At 47.1% G+C, this 26,882-nt stretch overlaps 2 protein-coding genes across 7 annotated transcripts in view; both read left to right on the top strand.

Moving 5' to 3' along the window:
- Window positions 1-26,882, top strand: part of LOC124336700 — a 580,524-nt gene that overhangs the window by 47,330 nt on the left and 506,312 nt on the right. The window lies entirely within an intron of this gene.
- The window catches only part of LOC124336001, a 53,258-nt gene continuing 30,974 nt past the window's right edge, over window positions 4,599-26,882 (top strand). Inside the window, exons 1-11 of one of the 6 annotated variants that reach the window (XM_046789524.1) lie at window positions 4,599-4,940; window positions 5,343-5,430; window positions 8,838-11,152; window positions 14,049-14,233; window positions 15,724-15,842; window positions 17,453-17,792; window positions 19,027-20,584; window positions 20,656-21,227; window positions 21,583-21,723; window positions 22,705-22,981; window positions 24,287-24,485. In XM_046789524.1, the coding sequence (XP_046645480.1) occupies window positions 11,049-11,152; window positions 14,049-14,233; window positions 15,724-15,842; window positions 17,453-17,792; window positions 19,027-20,584; window positions 20,656-21,227; window positions 21,583-21,723; window positions 22,705-22,981; window positions 24,287-24,485 (3,495 nt within the window). In that variant the 5' untranslated portion in view covers window positions 4,599-4,940; window positions 5,343-5,430; window positions 8,838-11,048. Of the gene's footprint in view, window positions 4,950-5,330; window positions 5,431-7,784; window positions 8,311-8,837; window positions 11,153-14,048; window positions 14,234-15,723; window positions 15,843-17,452; window positions 17,793-19,026; window positions 20,585-20,655; window positions 21,228-21,582; window positions 21,724-22,704; window positions 22,982-24,286; window positions 24,486-26,882 lie in introns of those variants that run through there. The other 5 variants (XM_046789525.1, XM_046789521.1, XM_046789523.1 and 2 more) reach the window with 5 other exon arrangements.

Here is a 26,882-nt window from a genome sequence, read left to right as displayed (position 1 = left end):
AGCCAAAGTTCACCTGTTTATCGTCAAATAATTCTAGACCGGTGGAAATCGATCAGATTATGTGCACCACACTCTTTGCAAATCGGTTTCTGCATTTTTTAAATCAAATTCGATCCTTTCGGGATCCTGGAGGACGAACCCAAGTGACCTATTCGGTCGATAGAAGGTGTATGGGTTGGGCATATGACGTTTACATATTAGGAATAAGCCAAAAGGAGAGAGACGGCCGAGACTTATGTACAGCAGCGAATCGAACCCAAATATAAAAGCCCGTGGACGCCGCGAATGGCTTCCTTTTATCTCATTTGGGTATCTAAATTAACTCCCCCGATTTGCACACAGTTGAGGGCCCTCGGTATTAGCTATTTGCCATCGTTTTACATACACTATATCGACGGCAAGCCCTTGACAAACCTTGACGTCTTGCTTAAATGTCGAAGTTCTCCGAGTTGCGCCACATAAGACACACAGCTATGGCTGCTGCTGCTGCTGCCACTTATCCGTCCCTCTTCAGCTCAAGGCCGACAGCCCAGCGCTTCAAATAAAATAAAGTTTTAACGATTGAATCCTTTCAGGGATCCCGCCATATGTTTTGACTATCGAGAACATTAAATTTTTGTCTTTTTTCTTTTTAAAGTTGTTTGGCGGGTTATTTGAGCTATAAGGAAATCGCTTTTCTCCATCTCTCGCGGCGGCACGGGCGTTTGGGGGTAACATTTTTGTTATCATTATACGACGGTTGACGCCATCGCGCTTTTAAGTTTTAACTAAATGCCTTTTTTTTTTTTTTCTTTTTTTATGTGTACACGTATGTGTAGATTCGGGCTATTTTGAATTTTTCAACTTTCAAATCATTTCTTTTCTTTTTTGTTGGCACACGAAAATCTTTGCGACCATTTTTGTAGCGCCGGGCCGGAGTCGCGCACAAAAGTTATTCAGCCATCTGTGCTACTGAGGAGCTGTGCTGGATGAGAGGTCGGCGGAGGCGTCGGTATCCAGGCGTGCTGACGTGCTCTCGGCGATTCGTCCATTATTACTAGACACAAACTGACATCATTGCCAAAAAGTCTATATACGTTTATAAATTTTTGGTTGGTCGAAACACAATTTTGTTGAGAGAAAAACAGGTGACAGAGAAAATGGATGCCAACAGCCATCCATCATCTCTCTCTCTCTACGGCGTAGCAGGTAGTTATGCGTTGCAGAAGGAAGGAAAACAAGTTGTGTGTCTGTTTTTTCTTATTTTCTTTTTTTTTTGGAAAATGTGTTCACTTTTTGACTGCGACCGATCCGTTTGAGAATTAAGCGTCCAATCCATTTTCCAATCCCGCCAAAAAATTCTAACGTTTCCAGTCATGCACAGTCCCGTCGTGATGTGGGTATAATACCCACACACAGCAGGTTCGGCCCTGGATAATATGGTCGATGAATATGCAAAGGGCAAAATCCCCCCAAGTAAAGTTGATGTTCTTTTTTGCTTGGCTTGGTAATAATAATACCCATGCACAGCAGAGCAGAAAGAGAAAACCCAGTATTGATATTATAAATGTCGGATATCTCATTTTCTGGTGAATGTTTCTCTCTTATTACTAGGCCTACCTACAACAGGAGCAGCAGCATAGGGTTGCTGGCCTCTGCGTGGGCCGCGTTTCAGGACTATGTCATATTTCAATGACGGGATTTGTTGGTCGTTTGCCATGTCGTCGGGACCCGAGTAATGAATCAAACTTTGCTACTCAAGAAGTCAAGATATACTTAGCAAAAAGAAGTTGGACGCTTGACAAATTAGCCCGCGCTCGAAAGTGAATAGACGAGAAGACGTTTGCGCATCCAACCTTATACTAAAACACCACGGAATGTGCAGCCTGAAATCTCATCTCCTATAGTATACGTTGCGAGTCGAATCAAATATTTTTAAGCTGTTTATTAAAAATATATGAAGAAGCTTGGACTCCTACGCAGCGACCCAACTTTGCAGCAGAAGCCCTTAGGAGCGAAAAAAACATCAAGTTTAAACATTCGTATACGAAAAAGTTAGAAAAGTTTACCCCGTTAATAATTGATATCGTCGGAATTGTATATAACAGCTGAGGGGGCGACGGCGGAAGCGCCAGAGTGCGCACACACAGTCAAAATTTCATTAGATTCTTTTCACTTGAATCTAAGAAGGATTCATTCATAATTGACAGCGGCTCGAAAGGAAAAATCTTTTCCAACAAAAGAATGGCGCAGCTGCTTCTGCTGTATTATAACTTGTTAGATGTGTTGTATAGTATAAACAGTTTTGGATAACTGCCCATTTGGCAATCAACAGTTATACAGCTATAGCTCCTATATAGCCTATTATTCTGCGCATATTTCAATCGTTATATTTCATGCGTATCAATCTGTTGTCGAAACAATGTCGCTGTTGTTCGATGGCCCGCAATGAATTTCTGTTATTATATTATGTAATATAGAGCTGAAGCGACATTAGCAGCTCATTTTGATTTGTGGAATTTATCGAGCCGGAGATAAAGAATGTTTGAAATGCTGCCGTTGCTTATCGACTAGTCGCTTTATTGCAGGCCGCTTATGTACGAGCGGGAGCCGCGAACGGAGCCCAACTTATTTGATTACACGCCTATAAAATGTAGTTACACTCGTTTCCTAGTCGGGAAAATATGATTTTCTAGCAACAACCGAAGAGTTAATAAACTTGCAGTCCGCATTCAAATTACCAAATTGCATGTCAATTGACGAATTTTCATGCAAATTGCCTTATTTGCGGCAGTCTTCCCACCCTTCTATGGCGAAATTGAGTTTTTTGCTTTCATATAAACTATTCACAGAGGCAGTCAAAAAAGAAAAGAAAACCTCGCATTCAGTAAACTGCAGCGCCTAACAAATTTGTTTAAGGTGATTTTATCACGACGGCGCGTCGTGTAATAATAACCCTAATTCAAAAGGAGGTGAAAAAAAGGAGTGATTGAAAACGATTGTTCTGCCCCCCTTTCACACCGGCACCAGCGATTTTTCATCGATCTTTAATAGTGTGCAGTCAACGTCGACGTAGTCTCGAACGTGTATATTTTTCGGGCATATCCGAATGGATAATCTTTGCGCAAGGCAAGCTGACACGGGTCGTTATTATAACGCATCAATTTTTCCTTCCAAGTCGAGAGCTGCTGGAGAGTGCCATCTAGCAGCAAGACGTATAAGCTGTTGGTTTGGCCAAAAATCGCAACTCGGGAGAAAATTAGAATAAACAAATCATAATTAACCGTGAACGAGGTGCGCAACTGTCATTTTTGTTTAAATCCCGATTGTGTTCTCGGCTGACACCTAGGCTGTAACCATGGCAGCAGCGATTTCAAAGATTTCCACACACTTCCGCATCTAGCGGTGAAAAAAGAAAGTAAAACTCTGTCGAGCAGCGCCAACAGGCGTTGGTAGTTGCAACTCGATTGCTCCGTCTGCTTTGTTTATTTATGCATGGAGGGGTTTTCGGTTTTCCCTCCAAATCGAGTCTTGGTGCTTTGCCTATAATCCACAACTTTCAGAGCCCAAAAGGCCAAAAGGATCTGCTAGAAAAAACCTGCGACACGTTCCCATGTGTGTCGTCATGCAAACTCATTTCTAGGCTTTGTCGTGGTCGAGAACCACCCCGAAATGGGTGGACTGGCGCGACACACACACACGTGAATAAAGCGATGATGATGTGATTTCTTTGGCTTCGTCTAACACCCTTTAACGGAACAAAACTTTTCTTTTTTCGGGGAAAAAAAAGAGATGCCGAGGCTCTTAATAAATTCAGAGAGTGGCCGTGACGGGCGTTGTTCCAGAGACGACGCCCTATGACTTTTCTCTCTTGGACTTGTATACCTGTCCAAAAACAACAACATTTCTTCCCTTTCCATGTTTTCGTTTGATTTTTACCAAACCCTATGTGGCCTTCCTCAGGTGTGTCCAAATCCCCCAGTCCTTGATTCTTTCGCATGCTGAACTCAACTTGGGTAGAGTCTCATCTTCGAGTGTTTTCCCTCCACACTTGACTAGTCCATGAAAGGAGAGATGCCAACAGCTGATTGCCACACACGGCACATTATCATAAACCCCCACATGCACCAATTGCCCATTAATTTCCCAGTCGAAACTGCCACACCATGGCCATTGGCTTTTTGTGTTGATTCCCATCATTGGTCGTCGTGATTTCGTGACCCTTTGATTTAGTGTGGCCACACCTCGTCGATGTTGGTGAAGCCCCACGGCCATGCGGTCCCCCATGCCGGTAAAAAAAAAAAAAAAAAACCCCAAAACACCTTTCATAAATTTATAATGTTGTTCAACCGCATTCACAACGACGGAGTGGAGAGTCAGACTTTCGGTCTTCATTAGTCACGTTAGAGTTTCATAATCATTATTTTTGTCTGTGTAGACAGACAGACGGACAGACTTGAAAGCCGAAACGAGTTCCTGCGCCTCTCTACTTCAACATATGCGCACAGGTAAACAGCTGCTCGACCCTCTACGAGAAGACCCTCTCCAGATCTTTGTATTTTTATTTTCATTTTTCTCTCTCTCTCGTTTTTCCAACTCTAGGTTCACTCGCGTACCGAAAAATCACGTCTCGGCTCGGCGTACGAAAAGGAGTGGGAATTCGTGACCGGTCGGAACCCAGCTCTTCTTATATACCTCGCACACACCATCACGACGACGAACCGTAAGAAGAAGAAGAAGAACTTCATAAATTCGCTGAGAGATTTCCTTTTGACTCCATCCGGACTACATAACGTCTGCTCGTTATGAAAATTTTTCAGCTGCATAGTAGTAGTAGTAGTACTCTACCGTGCATTCCCCCCCGCTCCTCCCCAACACCACTCACGCTCTCTGCACGAAATTATCGACCCGGATACAACAATCGCGATTCTCTCTCTTTTCTCAACTCGTTTCATCGTTACGTAACGGGGGTAAGAAAAACAAAATAGCAGAACATTTTGCTTCTTCTTTTTAGATTTTTGTTTCGTTTGTGATTTGTCCTAGTCTCTGTCTCTCTCTTTGTCTGGTGTAACTTTATTTGTTTGACTTGAGATGGAGAGAGAGAGAGAGAGAACAAGATAAAGATAAAGAAGAAGAATGATATCAAAGAGTCAAGGAGGGAAAAGTAATAGACATGTGCTCAACAGAGCGGACCGGACACACAAGTAGTAGTAGTATGTATACCCCCCCGTAGAAGTAGATGGATGGTAGATTTGTGTCCAGCCCGTGTGTGTGCGAGCGTTGCCTTTTTTTTTTTATTTTCTTATTTATTTATTTCTTTTCTTTTTCTTTTCTTTTTCTCTTCTCCGGAGGGGGTTATATAGGAGGTGCGCAAACAAACAACAGCAGCTAGTGCATTTCCTCGGCGACGTCCAAAAAAGACAGATGGAAACTACACACACATCACAAGACGTAAGTTGTTGTAGTTTTTTTTTTTTTCTGTTTTGTTTTCTTGTGTCTAGTCAACAGACATTGACGGACAGTCCAGTCTGTCCATATCATCAATTTGAAAGGAGAAACAACCACATTTTTCGAGCCAACATTTTTTCGGGGATGTTGTTTTTAAGTAGTAGATAGGCAAGCGGAAGAAAGGGGGGCGCGTGATTTTTCCTTTTACACACCCCCCTTTTTTCGCCCGGCTCTTTGGTAGGAGGAGCAGCAGCTCTGCTGTGCTATGCATTACCGGCCAAATATTGACTTCTCTAGGCTTCTTGCTCGGCGGGCTCCACACTCTGATGAACGCGTCAGACGACGTTTATAATACCCAGTCCAGGACGACAGCACACACACACACACACACAGGCGGGTAGGAATCCCTTTAGAGAGATCTAACGTCAGCCTTACTGATCGTCTTCTTCTTTTCCTATTTTCGGGTCTATACTTTTTTATTTATTTATTTTTGTTTGCCCGACAGTTTTTTTTTTTTTTACAAAGACGACCATTTGATTAACCGCAATTTTCTCGTTTTCCTTCAACGGCTATCAAATTGTCTTTTTCTTATTTGGGGAGGTTGGCGAGAGTCTTTTTCCTTGTATACCAGGGGGGGTTGGCACTGGCAGTAGCCGGCCAATCTGTGGAAAAATACCCGTTTTTATCTCTTTCTCTCTATAGTTTCGGGCATTATTACTTTCCGGCTGGATGGAAAATGACGACATTTATTGAGAAACGGCGGGCGGGCGGGCTGGGGGTTGTGTGGTTCTCCTTTTGATTTCTTCTTGCCGGCTAGCCAATTTCGGGACGGCTGGAAGCGTTTGTTTTTTCTTCTTCCTTGTCGTTGTTGTTGTTGTTGGCTCTCTCTCTCTCTCTCTCGTCCGCTTCCTCCCCATTCAACCTCGCAGAAATCTTTTGGCCTCTCCCACAAAAGGCGATGCTCATCGATACACACGAGACAAGGGACGACACACGTCAGTCTCTTTCCCAATTTGGTTCGTTGAGTTGCTCACGCTAGCCCCTCCCTTTTGTTCTCCAACAACAACAAGGAGAAGAAGAGAAAACAACTTTTTTTTTCTTCTTTTCTTCTCCCAAAATCAAAAGGAAATCACTGGCGGAATTATTATTGGGACCACAGACCTCCATGCCGTTGCACGAAACGTGATTCAGTCGTGGAACTATTTTAACGGGATTTTTTTTTTTTTTTTTTAAATTCAAACGAAAGAAAATATCTATATGGTATATAGAAGACTTCAGCTTTCTCTCCGTTCGGTTATTTTATTTTATTTTTTTTGGTCATCCATTCGATCCCCATCGGGTAGAATTTTTTTTGTGTTCCTTTCTTAAAACTCGTTTTGTCTTATTTGTTTCGAAAAAAAAAAAAATATCACAAATATGAATCACGTCTTCGTGAAAGAATAGGGACTGGACCAACCAGTTTGCCCCCATTCAAACTACTCTCCATTACTTTTCCAGCAGGCTCCTTCTTAATAAAAGACAAAAAAGGAAACTCGTGACACATTCGTCGCCGAAGAAATCGTGGTGGGGATCTTTTGGTGTTGTCTACACGTTAATCAAGTTTTTTCTTCTTCTTCTTCTTCTTAGATCTAACGAGGGGTGGAATTAATCCAATAGTCGTTGCCGACCCGACTCTGTCTGCGGAATGAACAATATCCTCTCTCTCTCTCTCTTTCTCGCCCTCCGATCTATTATGAAAAAGAAGAACAACGTCAAAGGGATTGGCTAGGGTTAGGTTAAGGTGGCTGGATGGATGGATGGATGGGAAGAAAGAAGAATAGGGTGGAGGAGAGATACATCGGCCATTGAAGCGGCTGGAAAAGAAAAAGAACATCCAGCAAAAGAAGAAGTTGTACAGGGTTTTGCTCCGGTCGCGATCCTCCTGTCGCCCAACGCCACATGGCCCGTTTCGATGGGTGGTGGTGGTTGCTGGTGGTGGTGGATATATATATAAAAAGAAAAGTCTAACTGACTGACTGTGTGTGTGTGTGTGTGTGTGTGTGTGTGGGGTGTTGGTTTTCCGCTGGCGAATCCCGCCTTATTGCTCCGACGCCCCTCCCACCTTCCTTCCTTCTCCGGCTGGGTCGGTTTGCAGGAACGCTGGGGGGCCAGCTAGAGAAATATCTCTCTCCGCCGAGCTCCGCCATATATAACAACAACATGGCCTGGCCCCAGCATCTCTCGCCAGCGTAGAGTATAGCTGCTGCTGCTGTGGCACACGCACAAACGGTGCTCGTCGGCGTTTCTCGCTCCTGCGCTCTCGTCGGTACCTCTTTTCTCAAAAACCCACCCACCCACCACCCACCAGCCCTCCCAGTTTCCTCTCTGGTCGGCGGAGGAGGAAGAAGGAAAGATCCGCTTTTGGTTCGTCGTCGTCGTCGCCGTCGTAGCGCGTCGCCGTTGTCGTGTCCCTTTTTCTCCCACCCCCTACCACCTCTTCTTCTCCTCCTCCCTCCCCGTTTGTCTCTGCTGTGTGTGAGAGAGTGAGAGTGAAAGAGGCATTGGGTGGCGGCCACCAGTCAGACCAGACTGTGCAGTTCAGCTGCCTCCTTCTTCTTCTTCTTCTTCTCTTGTGTGCCAGAGGAGAAAATCAGCAAAGGGCCAAAGAGCCACAGCCACTGGATCTGCCATCATCACACAGTGCCCCCCCCCCCCCTAAAAGTGTCGTGCATCTTTTTCCCCTCTCTCTGTGCGAAATTTCACCCGCAGAAAACAAAACGATCGAACACACGCACCGACTGGTGAACGAATTGGAAAATTATTTGTCAATTTCTACCCCGAAAATAATCGGGAAGAAGTGAAGGAAGAAACGACAACAACAACAACACACGAAGAAAAAGAGTGGTGTGTGCTGTGTGTGTGTGTTGTAGATCTTAGTCCGTGTAAATTGTTCATGGCGAATCAATAATCTCATCCCCCTCCTTCTCCTCCTCCTTCTTACCCCCTCTCTCCACCAACCTCCTTTTTGATTACAAGTGTTTGAAATCGTCAAATCAAATTGACGCTGTTGTCTGTTCCGGGGGGGGGGGGGGGGGGGGAGGGTTTGGATGGACATCGGAGTCCAGCAATTTTTAACATCACAGTCAATTACTTGTATTTTAATATTATTTTAGAATCAAACAACTGAAATTTCTTTGCCCAAATTGTAATGAAATTCAATTCGAAAATCATCCAAAATTGGTTTCGATGGGGGAAATATTTGACGCAATTGCGTAATCGATTGACCTTTGCCCATTTCAGCATTGATCCCCCGCCACACTTTCCATTGATTCGCTTAGATTTGATTTAAATTTCACCCCACATTGCCAAACTATTGACAGAGTGTGTGTATCTCTCATTTAATTGGAATTATTTGATTTTATTCCGTGCAGGTTTGGATCCCATAAAGAGAAGAGAAAAAAAGAAGGATCGGAGAAGGGAGAGAGAGAGGCTGCCTGGATCTCTCTCGTCGGGAGCTTTTCACCATCAGTGTGTGTGTGTGTGTGTGTCCGGGACCCGCCGCCGCCGCCGCTGCGAACTCCGCCAAAAGGGGAAGAGGAGGAGGAGGAGAGGGGAAAGAGAATGCGATCAATACGTAGGCAAGACTGAGACGAGAGTTGTGTAGTGCTGTAGTCGTTTCTGCTGCTGTGCTCTCGCCCGTCCCTCCCCACCGCCGCCGCCGCCACCACCCTCCGCTCTTCTCTCGCTCTCGCCAGCACACACACACACACATTCAGCATCCAGCGGCACTGCCTCCCCATTTCTGCTGAAGCTGCTGGGCCACTCCCCAACTACACAACAACCCATATATCTCCACCACCCCGGCCGTCCTCTCTCTCTCTCTTCTTTTTTTCTTCTTTCCAGGCTCCTCTCTATACTCACAGCAGCAGGAGCAGGAGCAGCTCGATTGGATATTATTTGGTGTCTGTTTTGGGATGTGAAACAATATCGGGCCGGCTTTTGGGTGAGAGAGAACACGGAGAAGGAACGGACAGATGGGAAAGGAGTGACTGACTTGTGTGTGTGTGAGTGTGTGCGGAATTTGGTTGGTTGGTTCATCGTTCCGGCCAGAAAGCGACACGAACGGTGGGATCCTTTCCCGGCCAGCCCTTTCTGCATATTAGAACGGCCGTCTGCATGGAGAGCCCAGCCCGAGAAGAAGAAGAAGAGCTGAGGAGAGGAGGTCGCCAAAAGCGAAATCAGGAGCCTGCTCCTACAGCACTGGCAACAGCAGCAGCAGCAACAACCACCACCACTACCGTCGTCGTTGCCCGTCCGCACAGCCGGCACCAACAACAATCGTCAGGAGGTTTCCCGTGTGGGCGTCGTCTCGGCTCCTCTCTTCTCCTGTGCTGCTCCTAGTCGCACTGGAAATTGCCAACATCCAATTACCATAAGGGCCGAAAACAAAACCAACAAAAAGTCGAAGAACAACTACAACAACAACTAACCAACAGCCTGTGTTGCTGCCCGTAACGTGAAAACGTTTAGTGTCTCTTCGTGTCAAAACGACGACCCAATCGTGTGCGGCAGCTGTTCCCGCCTGGTTCTTCCCACCAAGAAAACATTTTGTTTTTCCTTCCCATTCGAAAGGATCCTTGAAACAGGATTTTTTAATTTTTTTTTTCCCCTCCAGCTTCCGATCTGTGTGTGTGTGTGTACTCTGGTGCGCGGCTCCGGTGTTGTCAGTGCGAAAGAAAAGAGACGGACGAAATAACGCCGAGTTTGGGTCACGTGACGTGTATACGAGAGAGGAGGAGAGGAGAGAGGAGAACCCTCGGAGTCGACGGATCAATGACCAGCCATGAGCAAAGGAGGAGGAGCAGCAGGAGCAGCAGCACAACGACGACTACTACTCCTTCTTCCACTGTGTAGGACTCAAAGAGACGACGACACCCCTCCACCATTGGGGGATCATTGATTTTCGGCGGCTACAACACGACGACAACAACAACAACAGCCGGAATTTCGCTTTGAAAAAAAGCAAGAAGAAAAAAAGAAAAAACCAAAAAATACAGAAATCTATTTGACGTCGACGTAATTCAATTTCCCCCCTCCCCTCCTTTTGAACGAAAAAACAACAAGGAGGAGAGACACACCACCCAGCGCAGCTCTCAAAAATAGGAGGAACGAAATAACAACAACAAAAAATAAAATTGTTGTTGTTGTTGGGCTTCTTCCAGGTGGTGGTGGTGTAGCTTATCCTGTTGGAAGGAGAGAACCCCGAAAGCTCCGGACGGACCTTTTTTTTTCATTTTTGTATTTCGCCAACCCGGTGTGTGTGTGTGTGTGTGTGCGGGGGTGTGCGCGACTGTGGGAGTGTGAGGTACCTCCAGGAGCGAGATACCTTTTTTGGCCACTTGCTCCACTTGACTCCTCAGAGTGGACCGGTCGTAACTTTTATCCGACGCAGGACCTGGACGCCCCCCCCCCCCCCCCACCTCACACAGTGCACAGTGCGTGTGTGTGCGGTGTGTGTGTGTGTGCGTTCATCAACAATTGTGCGTCTGTGTGTGTGCAGTGTGTGGTGTCGCGGTGTGTGTCGTGTGACGTGTCGCTACGTCCATCCGCCGGCCGCAGGAACCCACCGCAAGAAACCGAAAATGGGCAACCGTCTGAGTTCGTGCGGGCCGCTCATCCGCAAGGCCTACCGTCACGAGGACACACCTTGGCAGAATTCACGCAAACGGGACGGACATTTGCTCAGGTAGAGTGTGTGAACAGTTGTTGTCTTCTTCTTCATTCCACCCTTTTTGATTATTTCTTTCCGGTTGTTGAGTCACAACAACAACAACAACAACCGGCTCCCCCCCTCCCCAGAAAAAGTGGCGATTTATTGGCAGGATTTCCTCCGATTGTTTTAATTCGACAATCGCCATAGTCAAAGCAGCAATAGCAGAAAGATATAAAAACTATTTATATGATATTAGCGGTCAGTCCGTTTCGCTCTCATGTGATGGGAACCGGGCATAAGAGGAGGGTGGTGGTGGGGGTTGGGGGGGGGGGGGGGGGAAATGGGCCGGATGCCAGAGAAAACCCTTCTCCCCTAGTCTCTAAACTGTTGATGCGACAGACACACACAGACACACACGCACGCAGACTTATATATACTGTGTGCATATAACACACACACACATATGATGAGACCCATATTGCCGGCCCCCTTCTGTCTGTCTGTCTCTTCCGCCGAGAGGTTTATAAATAAGGTGCTCCTCCCTCTTTATTTTTCCCTTTCTCTCTCTCTCTTCTCCCCCCTTTCTCCCCCCTATCACCGCCATTGCGTGAAAGTAGTCAAGTGTACTAAATACTTTTTTTTTTCCACCGTCAAACGAATGTATACAACAACAACACGGTATGCAGGCCGCGCTATATACACATCTATTTACCGTGTCAAATCAAATGGGATTTCTTGTTCCGAAGCTCTTAAACAGCAGCAAACGGGGGCCGGGCAGTTTAAGGAGTCGGAAAACCTATAAACAAAAAATAAATCAAAATCCTTTTTGTCTTTTTTTTTTTTTGAAAAAAATTTTAATTGGTGGATTTTCAGTCATTTCTCCCCTCCCTCCCCACCCATATCCAACGCTGGGTGAACTGAAAAAAAAAAGAGACGATGTATTTTTCGATGGAGATGGGGGAGTGAGGTACAGATGGGAGTGTGTAATAATGGCCCCGTACTCTGATTAGAAAGTCTATACAAGATAGCGAAGGCAAGGGGACACACACACACACACACACAAAAGGGAGAAGAAGAAGAAGAAGCGTCCGAGACTATATCCAACTTAATTCTTTTGTATCCTCGGCGTAAGGCACGGGCGCTGGGAGAAATGTCTAAAAAGGAAGGGGGGGGGAAGAAGAAAAACGGACGAGAGAGAGAGAAGATCTATAAAAAGTATATAGTTCTTCTTCTTCTTTTTCTTTTGTTTCTCTCCTATTTTCTGGCGTTGGATTGCGACCATTTGGAATAGGAAATCAACGAAATGTGCTTCGGGGTATAAGAGCAAGTTTCTTTTGATCATCGTCGTTTCGTCGTGGACAAAATAAAAAGCGACAAATAAAATAAAATGAAATAAAAAGTCCCGGCGTCGTTTCTTTTCTATAAATTATAAAAAAAAAAAAGTAAAAATGTAAAAAAAGGAAATTAAAATTTTTCTCCCCCCCCCCCCCCATCCACCCCCCGTTCCGTGTTTCCGAATGAAATGAGAAGGGAAAGGTGGAGAACCGGAAGAATTCCCAACATCAAAAGAGATGGACGACCTTTGCGAAGATGGAGAGAGACCGAGCTTTTATAAATTGATATACTTAACTGTTCATTGCATACGTTTGACGACTGATGAAATGCTCCGCCGACTGTTTTTTTATTTTTTTATTTTTTTAATTATTGACATCGAACGGGAATTTGGAAGAGAAATAATTGACCCACATGAAGAGTGGAAATGTCTAAACACATTTGTCAGTGGAAGCTTCTCGGTGATGATGGCGACCAAATATGGTCAAACTCTTGTTCGTTTTAAAACCCCGTAGAAACTCGAATCGATATTTATTATAGAGTGTAGGATCGCTTGGTTCTCGGCCGGGCCGGCCCGGCAGTAGTAGTAGTAGGGCGTATTCGAAAAACAAAATTTCCGCCCATCGATTTTCTTGATTTCTGTCGAACCTCCAGCGATAAGGAATTGACCGCACCCGGTTTCTTCACCAACCGAAAGAGAAACTGGTTTGAAATTAAATGTTTGTTTCACCTTGCTCGCAGCTTTTGAAACAAGAAAAAAAGAGTAAAAACCTGCCCGGCCGAACTGCTCCAGTCCGTTCTCTCTGTTAGCTCATCTTCTCAACCTCTCTATATAAATGTCGTAGTCTTTGTTAATTGAATTAACCGGCGACGGGTGGGGCGCGCGCCCGTCCATGCGGCTATTTACCACATTCTAAATGGACGAACTGACGGACGAGGGGATCTCATCTTCATCATCAAAAAGTTGATGATGGAAACTTTCAAACTTTCTCTCTCCCCCAACCTCACCCCACCATTTTGAAAAGGGAGAAACTACACACACACACACATGACATCAAGTAGTTTCCACGTAACATTTAATATTTACACAGAATTAATATCCGCTTTTGCCGCCTTGTTTTAAAAGGGAAAAGGGGAAAATTAAATCTTTTTTAAATTGAAATCAAATCAAACATGTTTCTGTGTGGGTATCAAGAAAAAATAAATGCTGGATATGAAACGAACTTTTCAGGGACCATTGACTCTTCTCTATATGTGCCATTCATTTCCTACAAGAAGAAGAAGAAGACGAGCCCATGATGCAAGTCAGGAAATGTGCGGCCGGCTGGCTGGGCTTGTGTGTGTGTGTGTCTGTTTGCTTTGAGTTTGTGATGCTCGACCTTCTTTTCTCTCCTTTTATATTTGCCCACCAAATGGAACCGACGGTTTCCCCCTTTTCAGCCGAGAAATCGATCCACTTGACTTTTTTTTTTTAGCTTTCCCTCCCGACGTATCAAACTCGAATTCAAATTAAATAAGAGAGAGTAACATTTATTTATATATTCTGAAATGTCTAACTTGTTTTTTCTTTCTCTTTTGTGGCTGGAAAATGTTGCAGGTTGTGGGCTGAAGTGTTCCACGTGAGCACCAGCAGCGCTGGAACGGTTCGATGGCAGCAAATCTCCGAGGATCTGGTGCCCGTCAACATTTCCTGCATTCAGGATCAGCCCGACTACGTCTTTCACATCACTGCCTACAATTCGCAAGTGGACAAGATCCTCGACGTCAGGCTCACTCAGCCAGGTATAGACCACATTGGCCTGCATGTCTCTGCATCCTCTAGGACGATCCTGCAGGATGTTTTTTTTTTCTTTTTCAACTATTCATCACAGAATGAGAGAGATAGAGAGTGTCTTCGTCATAGATGTAGTCATCGATCGTTGTCGTCGGAGGAGCCACTTAATAATCAAAGACCGCCAAGGGTGTGAACGGGATCGGGGGGCAGGACAATGGAGTTGTAATGAGCCTCTCACAGACACTCTCTCTCTCCTTCTCTCTTTGGCTTTTATGGCGGCGGTGGTGGTGGTGGTGGTGGTGGTGGGTTGGGGATACGTAGATGTAACAAATTGGCATCATTAGATAGATGTATCTAGCCAGACTTGCATTAGACAGAGTTTTCTGCAAGGTTGTGCAACACAGGGACTCCTTCTGGCTCCTTGGCTAGGAGGAGGTGTGTGCATATGTATATAGTAGATGTGCGTGGGTGGGTATAGCATCCAATTAGGTTTGTGCAGGAGCCTTTTCGACTTTCCAGGCGCTCCATCCTGGGCTCCTGGACGCCGCTGGGCTAGGCGGGCAATAAGGAGCTTTACGCCCGGAGCGGAGACCCCCCCCCCCCCCTTGGGCGCTCCTTTCGTAACCCAATCAGACCGTGAGGATCTGTTGTGTAGTTGCATGTGGGGGCCGGGGCCCGCGTGAACGGTCGTGAAACAACACCTGATTTATCATATCCCCCCCCCCCCCCCCCACTTCCGCACAGTCTGCCATCCATCAGGTCGGGCCGGCTCCTGTCTGCTGCCTTTAGGACACGCCATGTGTGTACCCTGATGGCTCCTAAAACTCTTCTTTCATTTCTTTTCTCTTCTTTTTCAATTCAAACAATCGAAACTTTGTTCTTATTGTGTGTGGGGGTGACACCAAACATTCCATCCTGCCGAAGGGTGGGCGGGGCCAGCAGCTCAGTTGTTTGTCAAGCGTCCAAATAAAAGCGGGGCCGTCTTCACTCGCAGAAACAACACGGGGACAAACTCATCACTCCTTCTCGCCGTCCAGTGATGTGTACCACCGGCGTTCCAGCTGCGCCCGGGCCAACAAAATTCCTTTGCGGTTGTCTTTGGGCTCCTTGTGTGTATAGACACAGCGTGTCCGTCCGTCTTCCTTTTTCTTCTTGTCATTTTATATTTAGCTCTTTTCTTCTTTCTTCGACAAACAAATGATGCCAAAGCAATTCGTCGTGGCGAGAGTGAGGGACGATGACGAGCGACTGGGCGGAGTTGTGATTTTGGATTTTCGTTTTTTTTTTCGCTTCCTTCCTTCCGGCCGGCAGTCATAATCATTTCCGGTTCAAAAAGATAAGAGTCTGATATAACTAATGAATTCGCTTATGGATGAGAACGGCCCCCCTGTGTCTGACTGTTGACCATAAATAATGATGATGTAATCAGAGATTAATCTGGCGCCTTTGATTTATTAACGACCTAATAATGATGTGTGCTTTTTGTTATCCCGCGCAGGCACTCGCATTGGACAGGCTTCCGAGTGTTTCGTCTACTGGAAGGATCCCGTCACCAACGATACGTGGGGGCTCAATTTCACATCGCCGGCCGACGCCAGGGCATTCCGCGAATGCTGCGTAAGTTTCCCTTGTCTTCTTATTGTTGTAAATGATCACCAACTGGGGGGGTTTGAATTTCCCGCCCTCCTGGGGGGGCCTTTTCAAATATTCCGCGCAGACTATATAGACTTGCCTGTCGTGCAGGAGAATCGACTTTGACGGTGGTGTGTGATGACGTCATTCAACACTTTGAATGGGATATCGTGTCGAGTTGTCGCACCTCTCCCTTCTTCCTTTTTTTCCGATTGAAAAGTTTGTCGAAGGGGTTGGGGGAGGGGTTGGGGGGAGAGCTTCTCATTCATTCCGGTTGAGAATGAAAATGCCATGCACACCCACCAGGAATTCCAATGATTCTTTTTTTTTTTTTTCTTTTAGATTGTTGATCTCGTAATCGCAGCAGCCAATTTTTTTTGTCCTACCCCCCACCACCACCTTCTTCCTTTTTCTTTAAGATATTAAGGAGGTATCAACGCTTCCTTTAATTGCCTCCTAGAATCGAAAAAAAAAAATAAAATAAAGTAGTTGTCCATTAGATCGAAAAAGTTTCTTGTCTCTCCTGCTCTGGATCGATTGACCTCTCTCTCCGAGCTTCACGTTTTTTTTTTCAGGCCAGCATTTGAATGGCCATGCAGCACTCTGTATACCCCTTTTGGCCTCCACCCATCCTTTTTTGTGCCCGGCTGCTGCCTGTTTTATGTAGACTCGGCCTCCTGTGGCATACTTGCGTAGGAAGGACATCTGTGCACAGACTCCACCAACCAAGTTTTCCTCTTTTCAGAATGGAAGAAGAAGAAGAAGAAACTAAGATTTAAAATACGACAAGCGTACGAGAAGAAAAAATAAGACGCTCCGGTTCGGACTCTGGCTCTGTTGAATAGAAAGAAAAATGCCGGGCGAAACCGCACACAATAAAGTCGTTGTCAACGTTTTCTTCTTCTTGTACTACTACCCCCCTCTCCAGACCCCCGCAGAGCAAGAGTTGGATATTCTTCTCTCTGCGCAAGGCCTTCCTTCCTCTTGCCTTCCACACAGCAACGCCGACTATTGATCGTCAATTGAATATTGAGCTATATAGAGTCTAACGGAGAGACGACGGCCGGCGCCCAGCCAGCTCCCTTCCTTCCATGCCCGTATTTTTTTGCTTCTTTACACCCCGACAACAAGGAGCAATAAAGAAATGCTCTTCTCTCACTCTTTTTTTCTTCTTCTCTCTCTCTTGCCTTGATCGAATGTCAACTCTAGCCATCATCATCATCATACCAATATACATGGATATGAGCAGTTCCAGGGATTCCTATTCTATCGTGGCGTTTTTTATATATACACATACACACACGGCGATGTATTTATATGAGTCGTCATCAATCAAATTGAGGTTGGATACAACGAAAGAAAAAGAAAAAAAAGAATAAGAGCGAGTGCTTTTTAGGGGATGGCCATTAAGGACAACGGGCGTCATCTCGTGCGGAACTGTCGATATTGACTCGTCATCACTATTTTTTTGGGGAGGACCCCCCTGCGGCCATCCGATGTGATATCCATCATTTTTTGTGAAGAGTCGAGATTTGGATGATTTGTTATTTGTTCTAATAATTTGTTGTTTGGGCAATTTCTTTTCATGTTGACAGTCGCCGGCGTTCAAATTTTCGCGCAAGGCTTCGTCTTCGTACTCGCTGCGGTTGGAATCGGGACGCCAGAAGGATCACCAGCGGAGTTTGTCGGGCAAGCGGAGGACCAACTCGACTCCGGCCTCTCCGTCGCACGCCTCCAGTAGCAACGCGGGCGGAGGTCACCACCATCATCACCACCATCAGCACGGTGCTTCGAGTTCTTCCGCCGGAGGAGGAGCGGCGGGAACAGGAGGATCGACCGCATCCGGAGCCGCCGGAACTGGCCGTGAACCGCAATGCACTTGCATGACGCCGGAGCAGTACGCCCGTCTCAGGGCGCAGGATCCACGATTCAGAGGTACATCTCTCATCCATCCATCCATCCATTCAACCCAACGTGAAGAGTGGGGGGGGGGGGGGGAGAAGGGAAATTACCACCACCGATCCTGGCGCCCCTTTTGATTATTTTCGACTAGTTATTCGTATATATAGATGTATGTATATATTTATACATAACACGGCCTCCTACTTTTTTACTCGTTGCTCTCCGTGATCCCTTGGGATGAAGGAGGCACAAGGAATAAGGATAGAGAGAGAGAGAGGAAGAGGAAATAAAAAGAGGCCAAAAGAGAGAGAGAGAGAGGGTTGCTCCGGTGGAAGAAGAAGAAGAAGAAGAAGTAATCAATACCGTCGGGATTGTTTCCGGATTTCCTCTTCTTCATTCTTTTTTGTTTTGTTTTTGTATGTGCCCCCCCCCCCTACCGCTCTCACTCCCGCAGAGAGTCTACTGTATCTAATGTAAAGAAGAAAGTTTTTTTTTCCCCAAACGGAAGAGGACGGCCTAAGGCCATCCAATAGTAGCTGTATATATATTGTACACTCGATAGTTTGGGCTTTAGGGATGTGTGGCAAAAAATGGTGTACACATAGTAGTGAGTGAGAGAGAGAGAGAGAGAGAGAGAAGAGCACACAACAAACAAATCAATCCCCCTTACCCTCTACTACCAAAAGATGGGCATGGCCATCTACTGGGCGTCGGGTCAAACGCAATCGACGTCTTTTTTTTTTTCTTTTCTTCTTTCACACCAACCAATTTTTTCAAGTTTTTATTATTTTCTCTTCATCTTTTTATTTTTAGTCGAGGGCGTAACTGAATCATCACGGAGATAAAAGAAATATTTGAAAAATATCACACATAGGAGAGAGAGTGTGTGTAGTTGGGCTGGGCACGAGCCCAGCTTCTTCTTCGGCAAAACTCCTTTTTCTTTTCTTCCTCTCTTGACTTTGATGACCGGAAGAAAAAAAGAAAGATTCGTTCGCCCGGCCGATCTTTTCTTTTCTTTTCTTTTCTTTTCTAGAACAAAATGATAAAACTCCATGGGAGTCATTTCATTCCGGCTCTATATAGTGCCAATCATCCTAAATGTGTATGTTGTATAAGTTGCTCTCGTGCAGACTGGGCCCAATGGATTCCAATATGGCGGACCGTTTCCCCCTCACATTTGGTGTTCTCCCGTTTGATTTTCGCGCTCTTTAATTTTTTTATTTGAAAAATAATTCGATTGTGTTTTGTTTTTTTGTTTTGCAAACAGCTTCGCTCACTCTTCCGCGGACGCAGTCGCTGAAGAAGCCGTCGACGGGCGAGACGTCGTCGTTGGCCGTGGGTGCCGGAGCGGCCAGCACAATGTCGTCAAGCAACGACGTCGTGGCCAAGGACGACAAAGTTTCGATCGGCGGTGCCAATTCCAACACTTCGGTCTACGACAACGTTCAGAGCAGCGCCAGCTGCCCGTCGTCGTCGTCGACTCTGGCCGCCAAGAGGAACGTGGCCGCCTACGCGACTCTGAGGGGCCAAACGGCGGCCGTTTCGACGGCGACGCCCGTCGTCGCCAACGAGGCGGACGTGGTTGTCGTCAACGACGTCGCCGCCGCCACTTCCACATCGACAGGATCGGCCGCTCAAACGCTAACGGCCATGAGCGCGACGGGAGACGGCGGGCAATCGAATTGCGGCGTGACGGCGACGGCCATCGAGTCGAAATCGTCGGAGACTCAAACTGTCACGACGCAGACGACACAGACGCCGGTGGTGGCCGTGGCGTCGGTCACGGATCAGACACCAGCGGCTGTCCAGTCCATCACACACCGGACCACTCAGCAGCAGCAGCAGCAGCCGCTGCCGCCACCCAACACCACTCAGCCGCCCGTCTACCCGCATCAATATCCGCCTCCGCCGTTCCAGCAGCCGCAACCCATTTACGGCGGCGGACAGCCGAATTATTACAATCAAATGCAACAAGGAGCCATTCCCAGAACTTATCCTCAACAACAGCAGCAGCCTATGGCATATCACGGAATGCATCCGCAGCAGCAGCAGCAGCAGTCGCAGACGCTGAATCGCTCCGGCTATCCTTACCCGCCGGGGATTGGCACTTACGGATCGGATTTCGGCGGGACTCTTCCGCCGCAGATGCAGTACACTGGGAGCAATCGATCCGACTCTGGAGTGAGCAGCTACCACCATCCGCATCCGGGATCCATTCACCCGCATTTACACCGCCAGCAGCAGCACCATCCGTACTACGAGCGGGCCTACTCGGTCCAGGGCGACGTCAGCAGCGACGTCATGATGCACGACATGGTCAGCCAGGCGCGGCGCTCGACTTCCGGCCGCCCTCCTCATCACCATTCCGGTCATCCGCATCACTCGCATCTCAACCGACGCGATCTGCTCAGCTCCAAATCGGTGGATTACTCTTCGGCCATGGACGGGCCGGCGGCGGCGGCTGCGGCAGCAGCTGCTGCTGCCGCCGCCTCCAACGGATTCTTTCAAGACGATCACGACCAGCTCCTCAGGGCGGCCCGGAGACACCGCAGTCGCAGTACGGAGAACGTGGTGGCCAATGAGCAACATCTGATGGGCATGGGCATGGCTGCCAATCCGGGGGGAATGCCCGGACTGGGCAGCGACGTCCTCAAGCGGATGCTCCAACCTGTTCAGCAACAAATCGCCGGCAAGATGGGCGGAGGATCGGCGGCCGGGCTGAGTCCCAACGCGTCGCCGTTGACTTCGCCCGAAATGAGCCGACGCGGACCATCCAGCCATCGAACAATCAGCGACGGATTCCAATCAGAGCCGGAAATCAGCAGGTTCATTCAATTGAAAAAATTTCTCCCTTGCCGGAATTCCTTGATTTTACTTTTTCTTTTGTTTTTGCCAGCCGAACTCCGAGATTTTACGCTCCGCTGGGCAGATCCAGCGGCGGCGGCGGCGGCGGCGGCGGAGGAGGTCAGAAGACGGCCATGTCGCGGACAATGTCGTACGGAAGTCGGGGGTCATCTGGCGTCGCTCCTCCGCAGCATCCGCACCAGCATCCGCAGCAGCAACAACGATCGCAGAGTTTCGCGTCGGATTCGCTCCGCCAGAACCTGGAGCGGAGTCTTTACCTGGACTTTGACGGGCGCGGCGACGCTGGCTCGCCGTCGTCCGACAACATCCTGTTCGACCACCACCTGTGCTACGCCACGACGCCCAGCTCCAGCAACGGCAACTCGGACATGGAGGGCAACAATCCGCTGCCACCGCCTCCGCCAATGGCCGGCGGGGCCAGATCCGGAGGAGGAGGATCGGCTAATCCGAATCAGCAGGGATCGGTGGCCACGTCACCCACGTCGAGGCTCCTGCTCGAGTACGAGATGCATCTGCGCAACACGCTGGCCAAGGGCATGGACGCCGAGAGCTGCAGCTTGCACACGTTCGAAGCTCTCCTCTCGCAGAGCATGGAGGATTTAGGTAAAATCTTTTGCCCCATTTTGATTCCGTCCTTATTGTTGTTGTTTTCTTCTTCCTTCCGTTTTTTTTTTCTTCTTCAATCCGGCAGCAGCAGCTGCTGGATTTCTCAAAGTTATTATTTTTGTTTCCTTCTTCTTCTTCTTCTTCTTCCGCTTCGTCTTCTTAGTATATTCCGCCATCACATTGATGATTGATGTGTCGATATGTGCGGGGGTTGTTCCATGTGCGATCGCTCTGTCTGTGTGTGTGTGTAACTGCTACCTACTACTCACACACACATATACTACTCCCCCTCCCCCGCGGGGGGGATGATGTTGTTGTCCATCCATGTGATCCATCCATCCATCATATGTAGAATCGATAATCCGCGCATCCTCCTCCAAGGGCAACGGCTATTCGTCTTCCTCCGGCTCGGCGGTTGCCCAGCCGCAACGGCGGATCCTCTCCGAAGTGGAGCGCATCCAACAAAAGTACCGCGGAGGGCGAGGGTTAATAGGTAGATATGCAAATACATCCGCAAACATCCGCCAATAACCAAAAAAAAAAATTTAAATTAACAAATTTTTAGAAATTGACGCAAAAAATTCGCTGTCAAAACAGAAAAAGAAAAAATATGTTTTTAAATTTTTCGCTTGAACTGCTGCTGCCTTGCTGTGCATTTGTTTTGTCCGTCTGCCCGCCTCTTCCGCTTTACCAACGCTTTAGTTTTCAAAACTTTCGAGGGTTGACATTTTCGGGACAGCTGTGAATAATTTGTGGTGTGTCTTGTGTGTTGTTGTGTGTGAACTCGTACTATCATGTAGTTGCGTGCAGTAGGTCCGGTTGATGCTGTTGGCTCCTTAACTGGCAAAACAAACAAACAAACGTGGGCGACGACGACGGAATTGCGCTGGAATTTAACCAACAAAAACTAATACGGACGACTTTAGTGGTGGCGTAAATCTGAACATTTTTTAGAGAAAACAAAGTTTCTGGCTGGGTCTTTTGTTTTATTGTTTTCTGTCTGGATCTGCTGACTGGCTCGTTGCCCGGCTCTTGTGTATTTTTTCAAATCCCGATCCTCCTCCATTATTGCATTTGAAAATGTTTGACTAGTGCAACAATATTAGGAGTACTACGCCAAATCCTTAATCCTAGAGGTCAAACAACGCCAGAAACAAACAAACAAAAAAGACAAAAAAAGTTGAATTATTTTTCTGCCTTTTTTCTTCATTTATTTGTTTACTTTCCACTTACTACTTTTTCTTTTTTTCTTTTTACGTCTTCGCTATTGATTGCCTATGGTTCCTATGCATTTCTCTACTATTCGCTATCTCTCTTCCATCTATCGTCGACTCGGCGCATATCGTTTCACTTTTCTCTCCTTCCGTTTCGACTCGGTTCTCCTTGGCGCTTTTTCGATCTTCCGCCACCGACTCCTCAACTGGAATAATTATAATTTCATCATTTTTTATTCCGCCAATCCAAATCCAAACAGCAGGTGGAGGTCCATCTGGTCCGTCTGGCGTGGGCTCGTCGTCGTCGCGCAGTGTCGATCGCTCATCGCGTCTCTGTCGCAGCGAAACGGCTCCCACCAATGCCGGCCACCAGCAGCAGCAGCAGCAGCAACACCACCACATCCAGCACCAAGGATCGGAGCCGACCAATCGCTCCTCTTACTACGGCGTAGGTGGCAGCGGAGGCGGCGGCCCTGAGATGGAGCGCAGCATCTATTCAGAACGCGATCGAGGCTACCTAAGTGACATGAGTTCCCGGTAAGTTCTTGCGTCTGTTGGTTTCTATATATTCCTTACAGCTTTTTACTCGTTGTGTGTCGACGACGGGCATTGACGGGCGATGAATAGCGCGCGAGTGGCGGGCGACGACTCGGAAGAAGAAGAAGAAGCTCGGCAACACAAAAGAGTATTGGCATATAAACAACTTTGCTGGCGATTTGAGTCAGAGAAAAAAAGGAAATAAAAGAGAAATGTAAGAAGGAAAGTCGAGATAGTCTGGATGGGGCGATGCATCTCTTTTTTTCCCCGTGACTTTGACGCTGGCTCCGCCTCCTTGTATCAAAACCTGGGCAGCCCCCGACTTTTTTTTTCTTTCTCCGAGTCCTTTTCATCCCCTCGGCCCATCCGCCCTGTACAGATACAGATATATCTCTCTCTGTCTCTATGTACACAAGTTTCTTGTGTAGTATTTCCTTTTCCGTCTCTGTCAATATTTTCTCCGTCTCATCCGGCGTCCGCGTTACTTAGGCGACGGTCGCACACCAAGTACAACTTTCTTTTCTTATTCGACTTGTACTTGTGTGCGTGTGTATAAATAGCAGCAGCAGCAGCTTCTTCTTCTTCTACTTGGGGCGGCTGGTTGGATTCCCTTCGATGTATATTTCCCCGTAGTGCACCGGAGAGGAGTTTCTACTCGGTTATATATCCATTTCTTTCTCTCTTTCTCTCCCCAACGCCATCTTTCACGTGCGGACACGCCCCCACTATGAGCTACACACTATGTAGTATGTATTTACTACTACTCGAAATGGAGCCGCCGCGTTCGCCTCTCTCTGCTGTGTTGCGAGCTGCTCTCCCGCTGGGCTTTTCCTTCTCCTTTTCTTAAGACTTTGATGGCGGCAAAGAAGAAGAAGAAGAAGAAGTGTAAAAAAGATGGAAGGATCTATTCTTCTTCTTCTTATTTTCTTGCACTGCAGACGAAGAAAAAAAAACAACATCCATCACGCGTTCGCGTTATAATAGACAAAACAAAATGAAAAAGAAAGAGTTGGGAAAATGCGATCCTGTGCAATATCGCAGACAACACAAAGTCTCTCTCTCTCTTAGGAAGTCTTCCGGTTGTTTGTTTTTTCTCTTTCTGATTTTGCCGGAAGTTCTTTTTTCTGTCTGTCTGTATGTGTGTGTGTTTGTGCTGATAATCAGAATGCTGATGATGATCTAATATTTGTTTTCGGTCTATTTCTCTTTCTCTCCTCTCTCTCTCCGCTTTCTCTTTTGTTTTTGATTTATTTTTATTTTTTTGTATTTTTATTGGCCCGTTTGTCGGCTGTTTTTACCGGACAGGGCCAACAGTTTCTACGAGAGACAAGATAGCCTGCGATCGGGTTACCTGAGCGATCGGGAAACGGTGGCCGTCGGAGGATCGAGCCGCTCCATCGGCCCGGGCAGCGCCCTGACGGGCAGCAGTGGCAACATTGTCGTCCAGCAACAGACATCCATCGAGAGCAACGATTCGCGCCTTTGCTACTTGACGTCCTCCGAGGTAGGAACATAATCCACCACTTGTTCTTCTTCTTTTGCGAAAATTCTTTTGGCGGGGGGGCAACTTTGGCGGCGCCAATCGACAATTCTCTTTTTGTGTTTTTGTTTTGATTTTTTGAAACGGATCAAACTCACGACATCCGTCTGGTGGAATGAAATGATCCTTCCTACTACACACATGTGAATGTCACACCAAACCTCTCTCTACTCTCCCCTCTACCGTTTATTTTTCCGTTTTATCCATTTCCGGCGGCGGTTTGAATTCATTTTCCCATTTGAAGAGACACTGGTACTAACGAGGGTCGACGCAGGGCGGCAAATTCAAATTGAAAAAGAGCGAGAAATGGGTGCGGCTGTTTTTAAATTTTTTTTGGGAACCTTGGGGCTGACGATGAATAGCAAGAGTTTGGACAGGATTTCAATGGCAAGACCATCTGAATGAGAGATATTTTTCCTTTCGTGTGATGGTCGGTTGAGGTTTCTTGTATATACTACACACATGTGCCGTAGGCGGGCGTCCAATCAAAAACCCACCCCTCGTCACTTATGAATCGTCGGCTGGCCCGTCCCGGCCGTTACCCCATTCGCTTTCGCTTTTGGTAACATGTGAAATTGACGTGTACGCGTCGCTTCCGGATGGCAGCGTAATGACGATGACGACTCGATTGAAAATGCCGCCCAACTTGTTTTTTTGTTTTTTTCTTTTCTCTTTTTCTTTTTCGAAATGTCACACATTTCCCGCTCTTTCATCACTTGAACGCCATTTCTCACGAATATTAACAACTCATCAACAGTGTTGTCCGCTCCGCTCCCTTCATCTCCTCCTCCCCGTTCCTGTGCTCATTAAAAACGGATCTGCAAAGTGATGGAAAATGTTGAGCTCGATGGAAGTTGGACTCGATCAAAAAGGGGCCATCCGCTGGCGCTCAAAAAGATTGCCACCAATTATTAACGGCGTCGAAATCGAATTTCAAATCGAAATTGATTTCCCAACCGGTTGTCAAATCTATCAACCAACGCACACACACACACACAGACACGGAGAGAGTTCGTGGGGTTTGACAGGTTGCGGGTCCTCTCCTCTTCTTTATTGATTTTTCGCGTGTGTGTTCTTATTGAAACACCCGCCCATCCACCAACCGAAGGTTTTCAGTGGTGCTGCCTCCTTCCGTCCTCCTGGAGCAGATTCCGTGTCCACACAATCAAAACTGCACTGGTACGCCGTACTGTGTGTGCTGTGTGTGTATCCAACGGATGGTACGTCTAAGATACACACACACTATTGCAGCCGGGGATCTCTCTCTCTCTTATCCCGCGTCTGCTGTAATGTACACACACATCAAGTTGGAAGGCTTTTAGGGTTAAGTCCACACATCTAGGCAAACGGAGGGTAGGCCTAGTGGAGGGACGGTGGTGCGTTATGTCGCCATGGAAACACAGACGGAGGCGCAAGTGCGCTAGTACCTCTCTTCTTTTTTCCTGGAGTTCCTGGAGATGCAACAAGGATCCGCCCGAAAAAACTTATATTTTTTTATTTCCCCCCCCCCCCCCCTGGACGCCTAGCGGGTTGGGATCGCTAGAAGGATCTCGAGTTAAAAGTTGCAACGCAGGATTTGACGTCTGTTATGTGCCTATTTTTCCATTTTTGCCCTTATCGCGTAGTTGTGTGTGTGTGTGTGTGTATGTGTGTGTTGGCTGATTTTTGTACAGTTTAGTAGTTGAGACGAAATAATGGAATCAAGAGGAGGAATCTATTTTTGATGAGGGCGGGCGGGCGCCCGGGCAGAAATCAAGTGCCGGATGATGTGCAAGTTTCAGGGGGCTCGCTCTCTCTCTCTCTTAATCATTCAAAGGTCTCGCAAATGATTTAACACACTAAAGAGAGAGAGAGTCAATCAATAAGTAGCTCCATCTCTCTGACATTTTGAATTTGGCGGGCTCTCGGGCAGACGGGCACTGACAAGCTGGAAAATGAATGCCACACACACACACACACACACATAACCGCACTCGTTCTCTTCAAATGTCACCGGCGGGTTCTCTCTCTCTGTGTGTGTACACTCTCCTTGACAAAACACACAAACAGAGGCGCTCAGAGACATTTTCGATTTGATCCTTGCGGACGCACGCTGGATACATATTCGGGTCCCTCCGCTCTGCAAATATTTGTTCCGTCTAATGGAAAAGGAAATACTCTCCTACTAGCCCCCCTCTCTACCGTCCAGTGTATAGTGTGTGTGCGGATGGGGGGGACTTGGGTGTGTGTAATCGTCTTGTCCCTTTTCGCTGGACCTGCACCGTTTGGGGTCGACCCAACAAAATCCTTACAAGGGCCACTGTGGCCCTGTCCCGAATCCAATCCGACAGTTTAAGACGTTTCCACTTTTCATTTTTTTAC

Source organism: Daphnia pulicaria, chromosome 4 (genome assembly GCF_021234035.1).
Source record: "Daphnia pulicaria isolate SC F1-1A chromosome 4, SC_F0-13Bv2, whole genome shotgun sequence".
Lineage (NCBI taxonomy): Eukaryota > Metazoa > Arthropoda > Branchiopoda > Diplostraca > Daphniidae > Daphnia > Daphnia pulicaria.
This window is presented reverse-complemented; position numbering and strand designations above follow the sequence as displayed.